This window comes from Hyla sarda, chromosome 6 (genome assembly GCF_029499605.1).
Source record: "Hyla sarda isolate aHylSar1 chromosome 6, aHylSar1.hap1, whole genome shotgun sequence".
NCBI classification, from domain to species: Eukaryota; Metazoa; Chordata; class Amphibia; order Anura; family Hylidae; genus Hyla; species Hyla sarda.
The window spans coordinates 272,591,099-272,603,574 of record NC_079194.1 but is presented as its reverse complement, the minus strand read 5'-3'; the positions used below and the strand labels follow the sequence as shown (position 1 = coordinate 272,603,574).

Here is a 12,476-nt window from a genome sequence, read left to right as displayed (position 1 = left end):
AAAATGAATAAAAAGCGATTAATAAGTCCTATCAATGCAAAAAATGGTACCGCTAAAAACTTCAGATCACGGCGCAAAAAATTAGCCCTCATACCGCCCCATACGCATAAAAATAAAAAAGTTATAGGGGTCAGAATATGACAATTTTAAATGTATAAATTTTCCTGCATGTAGTTATGATTTTTTCCACAAGTATAACAAAATCAAACCTAATATAAGTAGGATATCATTTTAATCGTATGGACCTACAGAATAAAGAGAATATGTCATTTTTACCGAAAAATTTACTGTGTAGAAACGGAAGCCCCCAAAAGTTACAAAATGGCCTTTTTTTCCAATTTTTTCTCACAATGATTTTTTTTACCGTTTCGCCGTAGATTTTTGGGTAAAATGGCTGTCGTCATTACAAAGTAGAATTGGTGACGCAAAAAAATAAGCCATCATATGGATTTTTAGGTGCAAAATTGAAAGAGTTATGATTTTTTTAAGGTAAGGAGGGAAAAATGCAAAAACGGAAAACTCCCGGGTCCTTAAGGGGTTAACAATCACTGACTGAATGGCTATATCAGTGTTTCCCAACCAGGGTTCCTCCAGCTGTTGCCAATCTACAACTCCCAACATTCCCGGACAACCTTTGGCTGTCCGGGCATGTTAGGAGTTGTAGTTTTGCAACAGCTGGAGGCACCCTGGTTGGGAAACTCTGGGCTATATAGTTAATTTGCGCTTGTAATAGGAAATAGTATGACTGTGTACAAGGAACGGGGAACGTGGCAGCCCATACACTGGAAATGCTGAGTGTAGTCAGCTCCTGTTTACCTGAAGAGTTACCAGGAGGAGGTCACCGCACTCAGTGTCACAGGCTGCAGCTGGAGATTGGCAGCTGCTTATCCTGCCAGTGATCAGCTTATCAGAGTAGTGAGAGCAAACGTTTTATTTATTTATATCACTAAGTTTACACAGACTGTAATAGCTTAACTATGTAAAAAAAAAGACGAATGAACCTCTGATTCGTAGGAGGTTTTACTTAAAGAGTAGCTCCCACCATCTTTTTTTTTCTTTTCTGTCCCTGCTAAACCCCCTTCCTGCTTTTAATTTTTTTTTTTACTATACAAAAAATGCCTTTTTGTCTGCCTGGCAGTGCTCACTACCAGGCAGACTTCCCCAGCAGGCACGACGTCACTGATGCCTGCTGGGGGGGGGCCGACTTCTGCCCTTAGTTCATCTAGACAGGGTGCCTCCAGCTGTTTCACCACTACAACTCTCAGCTTGCTCTGACATCTATTGACTGTCAGGGCATGCTGGGAGTTGTAGTTGTGAAACAGCTGGAGGCACCCTGTGTTAAAAACAATAGGTCAATAAGTTAGGGCAGCGCTTACCCCAAATTTGTAAATGACTATCTTGTATTATCACACAGCTATATGCATCAGTCAGTAGTGTATACTCCGGTAAACATACTGTCAGACTCTGGGGGAGATTTACCAAAACCTGTCCAAGGAAAAGTTGACCAGTTGCCCATAGCAACCAATCGGATCCCTTGTTTCACTTTTCACAGACCTCTTTAAAAGCTGAAAGAAGCAATCTGGTTGCTATGGGCAACTTTTCCTCTACACAGGTTTTAATAAATCTCCCTCAATATTATGTGTAATGTCATCTAATTTTGACTCCCAGTGTCAAGGCATAGAATAGAGTCTTTGTTGTTCTGGGAAAAATGCATAAAAAGAGTGCATGATATCCAAAATATAGGATTACTGCAGGAATGTATCAACCATACCCCATTTAATTTAATGAGCTGACTGGAGTCAGCTAGTAGCTTTGGTAATTTTTTTAACGTATCCAGGCCCAAAGGCCAATATGGTAAAAAAAAGACCTGACCGAAGTCACTAGCTAACGTTCTTTGACTTATTGAATAAAATGGGGTATGGCAAGGAAACGGCAGGGATACGGCCACAAGCAGCTTTGAAAGTCTCCTGACAGATCTGTATGCTGGAGGCTGAAAACATGGTGCATATTTTGACTTTAATGGGTAGCAAAATACACAAAAAATATGCACGTGTGAACGTACACTGATTTTTACTAGTCTCAGTCAGTGATTGGCTGAGCGGGCCGTCGTTGCCGTGACTAGTATGTCTCAGAATATGGGGGGGGGGGGGGGAGGGGGGGGGGCATAGGCAGGCCTCACTTATCTGTTACATTTAAAAAAATAAAATAAACCCTTTAAAGATTCCCTATTATAGGAATTTCTAATTACATAAAAAATATTATGATCCATTAAGCAGTTTACCTTTTGCAATTTGTCTCCCCCATTGCCTCATACTTCCGCAAAACACCCTACTTTAAAGGGGTGATCTGGTGAAAAACTATTTTTTCAAATCATCTGCTTCCAGAAAGTTAAACAGATTTGTAAATTACTTCTATTAAAAAAATCTTAATCCTTCAAGTACTTATCAGCTTCTATATGCTCTAGAGGAAGTTAAAGAGGTACTATACATCTTATCCCCTATCCATAAGAAGTCTGATCTTGGGGGTTTCGCCGCTGGGGACCCCCACAATCTGTCGTTCAGCACCCACCTTTGCGAGCTCTCCGCAATGCTGGAGACTCCGAGTGTGCAGCGTGACGACCACGGGGCCGGAGTATTGTGGTGTCACGACTTCGCCTCCATGTGACGTCATGCCCCGCCCCCTCAATGCAAGTCTATGGAAGGGGGCATGAAGGCCATCACGCCCCCTCCCATAGACTTGCATTGAGGGGGCGGGGTGTGACGTCACACGGGGACGGAGTCGTGACGTCACGATGCTCCGGCCCCGTGGTCATCATGCTGCACACTCGGAGTCTCCAGCGCTGCAGAGAGCTCACAGGTGGGTGCTTAATGACAAATAGGGGATAAGATGTATTAGGGCCCCTTTAAGTTGTTCTGTTATGACTGAACACAGTGCTCTCTGCTGACACCTCTGTCCGTGTCAGGAACTGTCCAGAGCAGGAGCAAATCCCCACGGCAAACCTCTCCTGCTCCAGTCTGTTCCTGACATGGACAGAGGTGTCAGCAGAGAGCACTGTGGTCAGACTATAAAGAACTGTGCAACTTCCTCTCTAGTATTCAGCAGCTGATAAGTACTGGAAGGATTAAGATTTTTTTTATAGAAGTAATTTACAAATCTGTTTAACTTTCTGGCATCAGATGATTTAAAAAAAAAAATTCCACCGGAGTACCCCTTTAAGTCTAATACATTCATCATAGTTAATATTTATGCAAAAAATATGTGACTATAATGAGGATGCTATAATAATGTATTATTTTCAGGAATACAGTTCTATTCAACTTACAAAATGGCAAGTCTTGTTCTGTTTATCGCCATGCTGCAAATTTATATAGACTTCATTTTCTTTTTGCACAGAAAGAAGACTGAAAAGAAAAAAGGTCAATGATGACTACTTAACAGTGCTCTTTAATGCTGGAAATCTTACTCAGCTGACATTAACTCTGGATGTTAATCTCCTGAAAGCCTTATAGAAAATGATTAATGAATGTTTGGATAGCTTTGGACTTGCTGGAAAGGACTAAAGTTAAACATCAGAGGAAATCATCACAGTGACACTATTATTTTCTGGATTACTTTGATTTTTGTAGCTGTTGGATTACAAGTCTATATACTTCTACAATCTGCCTATTTACTTTCTTATATTTAGTACAAAAAATACAGGAAAATTGTTAATCCCCATCAACCAGAACGAGACATGGATGTGCAAGTAGCTGATCGATAAATGTCTTCCTCCATTTATATTCTAAAAAGAACTGTATACCCAGTAAACATCTTATAACACTTAGTACCGTTTCTTGCCAGTTTAGTATTTCTGTAGATTTTCACAATGACTTTGGATAAATTTTCTCCGGGAAAAACAACAGTCAGGCTCCAGATAGGCCTCTGCCGGGAGGCCTTTCATCTCCATCCAAGTGACGCCAATTTTGTGACACTGAAGAGGCTTGCCATGGACCTTGTAGAGAAGAAGGTAGGGGTTTACTTATTTATTTTTGGTTAAATTGTTAAATATTACATTGTGAGGAAGTATTATGGTCAATAATTGGAACATATTTTGATCCTTGTTTTACTAAACTAAGACTGAACCTTTATTTTTATTTTTTTTATCCAATCCTGGCTTTGGATTGGATTTACCCAGTCAAAGGGTAAATTTACCAACACAAGACATTTTGTGAGAATTTGCCCCAAAATCAGGATACAGAATAAAGTGTAATAAGGGGTAAGGCCAATTTTGTCACACTGAAGAACATAAAGAAAATAGAAAGGTGCTCCATTGGATAATATCGGATAGCACTAAAATTGTACAAAAATAAAACCTTTAAGTGGCAACTAAAACTCTTAGGCTATCTTCACACATCCGGAATGTCCATATGGAAAATCTCTGTGGGGACATTCCAGAGTCTGGGCGCTGGGCATAGTATGGGACCACAGAGCATTGCGCTTGTCATAGATGGCTATGCATTCCGTGCGGTGTCCGCAGGAAAAATGAACACGTTCATTCTTTCTGCAGACACGGAAAAGAGAATTTCCTAGCCAGAAACATCTGTCATGGAAATTCTGGACCTGTGCACAGCGCAGCAGAATTTTGTTGAAAACAACTTCTTCAGAATTTCTGGTGAAATTCCAATGAGGAATTCTGTACTGAGATTCTGGACGTGTAAACATGGTCTTAGAATTGTGCATCCCCCCCATATATGTCTTGCTGCTGGGTTGCCGACCTATATAATGAAGCCCGTCTCCTGCAATCAGATGGATTGAGCACCTAGCAGGGGAGTGGGGCTCTCTGATCCTGGCTGTATCTAGAGGTTGACGGAGGTCTCTTTTTTTTATTTAAGTGACAGTAATTGCTGTGCCTTCTGCCTCAAGTCCCCCACAGGGCTTTATATCCTAGCCCCTATGTTTGCAACCCAGTAGCATGGCATACAAGAGACCAAATTCCTTACCATCATGTTGCTAATGCTAACCACATGCTCAACTGCAACTCTTTGCAGTGAGCTAATAAACGGCACATATCAATTGTCAAAATAGGGCTAAACCATGACCCTCTACATTCCTGAAAACAACATAAAACCACTAAACCTTCACAAGATCACAGTATCACAAGTGCACAATAAATTGTATCAATCACAGTTTCCTTGGGCACATTTTACGCTATTCACCTAGTAAAGTTTGCTATATTCCATAAGCTTTCTATCAAAACAACCCTATTCAGATGAATGGATCTTATTTGCAGAAATTTCTGTCATAAATCTACCTTGTGTGAATGCATGGCTCGAGGGTTGACTTTCAATAGATCGCAGCGACGGAGCTGCTCTGCTACGCACGAAACCCTGACCCAGAATCAGGTCGTCTACGAATTATTTAGCACCGGGTTCCCGACGAACTTGCGATGCGCTCCGGGAGAGAGATGGAGGTCTTCATTCTGCACTCCGGTCCAGAGGCGTGCGGCTCTACTCGCCGGCCCGGCCTGCTATACACGAAACCCTGACCCAGAATCATGTCGTCTACGAATGATTTAGCACTCGCGGGCGGGCCGGCGAGTAGAGCCACACGCCTCTGGACCGGAGCACGGAAGGAAGACCTCCGCCTCTCTCCCGGAGCGCATCGCACGTTCGTCGGGAACCCTTTGCTAAATCATTCGTAGACGACGTGTGAATGCAGCCTAAGGATTTATGCAGGTTAAACTATTAAGGCTCCCTGAAACTTACATATTTAGAGCGGTGGACAGAATTGAATCTTGTTGTTTGAAATCAGGAAAGCTTTTTTTTTTTTTTCTAAAGGCAACCTGATGTGTCCCAGGAATATCGTTGTTGTCAATTTATAAGCATTTTCAGCAAATTTTCTACTTAGAAAAGCTGTGTAGGCAGGGAGGGTTTTTAATATGGGACCCAGTATCCCAGAAAACCCATCCCGATCCAACACTGCTGCCAGTTTCCTGATTATCTGGTTTCCTAGTTGGTCCTTTTCTTGCTAGTTCTGTGACGTGCCATATAGACTGGCAATTCCTGCCCAGCCAATCACTGCTGTTAATGGGTAGTTCCTGTCCACATGGCACATCACCAGATGTAGTAAGAAGAGGACCACATTGGGGCCAGGACTCTCTGGAAACCTGCAGCGGGATGGGATCTGGCCAGGTGATGAAACTTTTTTTGTGATTTTTCCTCCAGCCCTGTTTCATGTCGTGTCATATACCGCTCCCTCTATGGTCATTTTATGGATGGGAGTGGCATGTAGTCAGGACAAACTCTAAGCTAATAAAAGGGTTTGCCTTTACATACAGAGAAAATGGCGCTGAACTTCAAAAAAGGAAATATTAGTAAGGTGCCTGTAATCATCTGTTTCCCACACATTTGTTCAATAAAGCAGCCAACCCCTTTAAACAGGTTTGTGACCGAATTTTGCCCCCAGGGCAATATGGATAAACTACTCACAATTCTGGGCAAAGGATGACTATCCTGCTTTATTCATTCATCAATTCCAGGTACGTAGGATTTTTACGTAGGAACATTGAGGTCTCTCCAAACTACACCTGGCTATGCTTTAGAATAACTGAGAAAACAGTGAAGTGTTTATTTCTTATCTATTACAATCAGCTTTTTATTTGTGTGTTTATATTGTGTAGAAAACACTAAAACCACTTTGAGACACAAAAATGTAGTTTTTGTATGTACACAAGTGGGGAAAGGCAGATATACACACTGGGAATGGTGACTACTTTGGAAAGTTGTTGCCAGTTTGGAAGAAGTTAGATAGTGTTTTCTATTTGAATGTACACTTCTTTTTTAAGTGTTTTGGACACAGATGCTTCTTCTTTACTTAAAACCACAGAGAACATTCTCAGGTTTCCTGCAGTTTGGTTTACCAAAATATAAAATTTCCTTATGTAGGTGACTGAAAATGTACTGCAAATAAAGACGCTGTGCATGCTCATGTTGCTGATATTAACTCCTTCCCACCAGAGTAATTTTTGACAATTTTGTTTTATTACTTTTTTATTTTTCTATTGACAGAGCCATATGAGGCACCGTTTTATGGGTAGAATTGAGTACTATGTCTGGCATATTAACTTTATTCTGAACATGGGTTTGCTTACAGTGACACCAAATTGTTGTTTCAACTACTTTGCATTTCCATATTCTGACTCCTATGACTTTTTTGTTTTCCTGTCTGCCTCAGTCAACTATTGGTTGAACTTGATGGACATGTGTCTTTTTTCAATCATACTATGTAACTATGGCAGACCTTAAAGGGGTACTCCGCCCCTAGACATCTTATCCCCAATCGAAAGGATAGGGGATAAGATGTCAGATCGCGGGGGTCTCGCTGCTGGGGACCCCCGGGATCTCTGCTGCAGCACCCACCTGTTGTGGCTTCTGGCAGCACTGGAGGCTCTCATTCTAAAGCCTCACGACCACGGTGACTGGAGATCGTGATGTCACGACCTCGTCCAGTGTGATGTCACGCCCCGCCCCCTCAATGCAAGTCTATGGGAGGGGGCGTGACGGCTGTCACGCCCCCTCCCATAGACTTGCATTGAGTGGCGGGGCGTAATGTCACACGGGGGCGGAGTCGTGAAGTCGCGATCTCGATCTCACGTCACCGTGGTGTGGAGCCGAAGCCTCAAGCGTTTCCGGAAGCCGCAACAAGTGGGTGCTGCAGCCAGTGGCGGGACCCCCGCGATCTGACATCTTATCCCCTATCCTTTGGATAGGGGATAAGATGTCTAGGGGCAGAGTACCCCTTTAAGGCTTTCACTAGGTCAGTGTTTCCCAAACGCGGTCCTCAAGCACCCACAACAGGTCATGTTTTCAGGATTTCCTTAGTCTTTCACAGGTGATATAACTGTGGTGATGCCTTATTCACTGACCATAATTATATCTCCTGTGAAAGACTAAGGAAATCCAGAAAACATGACCTGTTGGGGGTGCTTGAGGACCGCGTTTGGGAAACACTGCACTAGGCCCTTGGCTGCCGTAACATCAGAGGGTAGAAGAGGTCTGTTCAGGTGACACATGAGGCCCCCCTTTGTTCAATACCTTGGTGCAGTGTTTGCATTGACTGTAGGTTGTAGGGGTTTAAACAGCCGGGATGAGAGTTGGGATGAGTACTGGAGGTATTCATTGTTATCAATGTAGTTAATGCTCAGCTTTCGTCTGTAGAATTCATTGCAAATAAGTGATGTCACTTTTTTTATGCAATGCAAATTGAACTCTTATCAGAAACTTTCTGATGCAAGTGGACAAGGTTCGGAAACCCTATTTCAACCTACATTACTTGCCAAAATAATTAAAACCAAACAATCCTAATGTTTCATAGTTCAGAAAATTAAACCTAAAACACTACTGTGTTGATCCAGAAGAAGGCAACCCTCCCCCCATGCGACTGATGCCAATTGGCCAAAACCAGAGAAAAAGTTTCTTCCTGACTCCAATATGACAATCAGAATAAATCCCGAGATCAATGTTCTATCACCACAAATCTAATATTTAAAGAATACTATGGATACTCAATCCATATGGTTTATTAAGTCAGCAATCACAACATCATCTGGAGATCTCTCATCTCTCATTATCTTACTGCCCTTGTCATGGTTACTGGCCTAGGTATAAAAAAATCACTAGAAAGATCTCTGTACTGTCCATTCTTATATTTGTACATTGTGTTCAAATTGCCCTTGAGACATCTTTTCTCCAAACTGAATAACCCCAAGCATGATAAGGTTTCTTGGTACTGTTTTCATATATAATCAAAATCAAGTTTCTGTCCTGAGCCTCTATACCTCTCTTAATACATCCTATGACTATATTAGCCTTGGCAGCAGCTGCCTGGCACTGATCACTAAAGTTGAGTTTACTGTCTACCAGTACCTTTTCAATAGAAGTTTTACCTAATGTTTTATTATTTTACACATTCTGTAACATTGTACATTCTGTGCTCAAGCCTCCAGCCTCCCCAGATCCCTCTGTAATATTATGTTATCCTCCCCTGTGGGATAACCTCACCCAGTTTAGTGTCATCTGGAAATATTTAAATTCTACTCTGAAATCCCTCTACAAGGTCAATTGTAACATATTAAAAGAAGTGGACCCAGTTCTGACCCCTGTGGTTCCATTGATACCCACCCTCTGCCTTCTATCACTAAGCCAGTTGATATTCCATTTACATATATCCTCCCCTGATCCCAGCATCCTCATTTTATGTACTAACCTTTTGTTTGGCACAATATCAAATGCAGATCAAAGTCCAGATACACAACATCCACAGCTTCACATCTTCACCGGTCCAATCTATAACTGACCTCCTCATAGAGGCTGATCAGATTAGTTTGACAGGACCGATCCCACATAAACCCATGTTGGTGCTGTGTTAGGTTATTTTCGTGAAGATTATTTTCCAGAATAGCATCTTTCAGAAAACCCTCAAAAATCTTACCCATAACAGATGTTAAACTTTCAGGCCTAAAGTTTCCAAAATCCCTTTTTTTCTCCTTTTTAAATATTGACAGCACATTTGCTAAGCACCAGTCATGCTGCACAATTCATGTAATTATAGAATCTTTAAATACAAGGAATAAGAGTCTGTCTAGCACGATACTTAATTTCTGTGAAACTCAGTGATAAATGCCATCTGGGCATTGGGCCTGATGGTTAGTGTGTTTTAATGTTAGTAAGTCTGTGCTGTACTTTTTGTTGGGTTAAACAAGAGAGATTTGCTGGAGAATTTACATTATCCCTACTCATGTCATTTGTCATTGGATTTTCATGTGTGAGTATAGTTTAAAAGAAGGCATTTCGTAGACTGGCCTTTTCCTCATCCTCCTCTAGCATCACAACCAGATTATTTCTAAGGGGGGCAACATTTTCAGTTTTAACTTTCTTATATTTTGGGTTAATTTTACTTTCTGTTCCAATCTTTCTCTCTGTTGCAATGTTTGTCAATGTATTAGTTTCTTTTTTACAGGATTTATGCTTCTCACAAATTTTTATTGCCTCCCCACTGCAGGTAACACTTTTTGTCAGGTCCATCATGTTGGAACTGACGAAGAGTGATAACTCGAAACACGTAGTCCTTTTATCCTTACAATAAACCTTTTTATTTTAAGTTCATGACTATGGCATGACTAAGTCAAGTGTACAAATATTCCCTCTTTCCTTCTTCCTTTCCCCACCCCTGGAGCCCGTCCACCTCATGGATGCAGTACTAGTGTGGAGTCTTGTGGAAAATCTTGAAGACTTTATGCCAGACGCAATCTCCATAGGAGTCTGCAGTGTAACGCCACGGCTAATTCCTTGCTGACACACCAGTTGTTGTGTTGATGCCAACTATGGTGTAGTGCTTATAGCGCAACATGGTCAGGTGAGCAGTACAAATACGTCTGATCCTTTTGTACCTAGCTTTATTTGGAATAACGTCAGATAGAGCACTTTTTTCTTTTTTTGTTCCTCTCTATAATTATGATTATAATGTGCAAATCTGCTATCCATGTCATGGCCACCTTTGTGTAGCAGGTCCCTATCACTGCAACATCAGTGCCCATAGGGAGAATGTCCCAGTGACAGAGCAGCCCCAATAATGCCCGACCTAGCCCCCGGCTGAGGCTGACCATCCAACAGACATGGCGCCACGGTAGCAATGGCTGTTGCACAGCACCACAACAGTGTGAACAGATGGCAAAGCTTACTCACCATGTGCTCCTAGTTTAAGGACTGGAACACTTCCAGGAAAAGACTCCTGCTAATTAAACAGGCCTGGGCTGAGTAGGCGGGCAGAGTGCTGACCAAGTAAACAATAAAAAAAAATTAGGGGGATAGAACTCACAACAAGACATCAATGGAGAAAAACAGACATTTTATTTATATATAATATATAAATATATATATATATATATATATATATATATATATATATATACAAGAAATGAACAGGTCATTGGTGTTCATTATGATCATAGTGTGCAAGCCCACTAGCCACGTCACAGTCATCTGTGTGTAGCTGGTCCCTAACATCTCTGACATAAAATGGTGTTGCCCTGATCGGCAACCAGCACTGCAGCAACACCAGTGCCCATAGGGGAACGTTTCAGTGGCAGATCAGTCCCAGTGCAGCCCAACCTAGCCCCCGGCTCTGGACCATGTCATCCCACAGACACTGCGCCATGGCAGCAAGGGCTGCCGCACAGCACCACACCAATATAAGCCTTGCATAATTAATATCACCAGGGTTCAGCAAGCACCAAACTGTACTCGAATGGCAAGTACTGTGAAACATCAAGTAGATCCAACTTAACCTGATGAAGAGAGGCATTGGTCCTCTGTAAATGCATTGCCCATTGATTATATTAAATAAAATGAGGATTTTTATTATTTTCATGTCTGGTTTGTTATCTTCTAGTGCAGGTTAATACAAGGCTGCACTGTGGACACATCTCACCATTGCTCCAGAGACCCTTAGTCTGCCTTCTTGCTTAAATAGCACATTGTGCAAATCAGTTGAAAAGATGTGAAAAGATGACACCTAAGTAAATCTATTCAAACTATTACAACAGAGAACTCCCAGAGCAAGGATGGCACAGTGTGCTGGACAAGATAAAAATTTCTAAAGAGCATGAAAGGACTTCCAAGGGACATAGGTTGCCCCCCTGGCATAAACGTACCACAGGTTGAGAACCTAGTCTCTAGAGCACCACTTAAAAACATGACCCACCTGTGTAATAAGGCTCATTGTGACAGCTGTAAATAACCATGCCAGCATTTATTATGGGGGTTAAGTTTTTTCTCTGAGTTTATCAAATGCCTTCATTCCTATAAAATGTTAGCTTTTGTAACTTTATTGACTAACCCTAATGAATACTGTTCATGGTGAACGTTTGTCAATGTGGAACATTCTGGTAGCTGTATTCTATGACTGTATAGGGCTTCTGACTCTGAATCCATGCACACCTTTGTTTTGATATTTGACCTCTCCAGCACCAAGATATTACGATTCAAATTCATAGGCAAGATAGCCTTAAATAACCAGTGTTGCTAAGAAGTTGATGTGATGAACTTTGCTGGGTTATGCAGTCCAGGGGATCTCCTTCTGGGCCTTTAAGGCAAATTTGCATATCAACTCAAAGTGCAATATCTCTACGTTGGAAGGATTTGTGATGTCCCAGTATGGGATATGTGCCTACAGTCCTGTCAGGTTGAGTCCCTGTATGTCCTCAGTGCTCTCTTGCAGTGTCCCCACATATTGTGAATAGGTTGTATATTAAGGGCAAAGGACCTTTGATGTGGGTCACATGATTGTTAGTAACATGATAATGTTTGTCACATGTTTAAAGCGTACCTGTCATAGTGTAATAAAAAGAAAAAACGTGATATGTTACTCAGGACCCTATCCTGATCATGTGCATATCATTTTTATGTGTCTCGGACCTTTATATCCAGAGATATAAGCAT

At 41.7% G+C, this 12,476-nt stretch overlaps 1 protein-coding gene across 5 annotated transcripts in view; it reads left to right on the top strand.

Annotated features, from left to right (window-relative positions):
* Window positions 1-12,476, top strand: part of LOC130277062 (serine/threonine-protein kinase D1-like) — a 188,413-nt gene that overhangs the window by 32,825 nt on the left and 143,112 nt on the right. For 3 of the 5 annotated variants that reach the window (XM_056527327.1, XM_056527326.1, XM_056527325.1), the window contains one exon: window positions 3,394-4,006. In XM_056527327.1, the coding sequence (XP_056383302.1) occupies window positions 3,866-4,006 (141 nt within the window). In that variant the 5' untranslated portion in view covers window positions 3,394-3,865. Of the gene's footprint in view, window positions 1-3,393; window positions 4,007-12,476 lie in introns of those variants that run through there. The other 2 variants (XM_056527328.1, XM_056527329.1) reach the window with 2 other exon arrangements.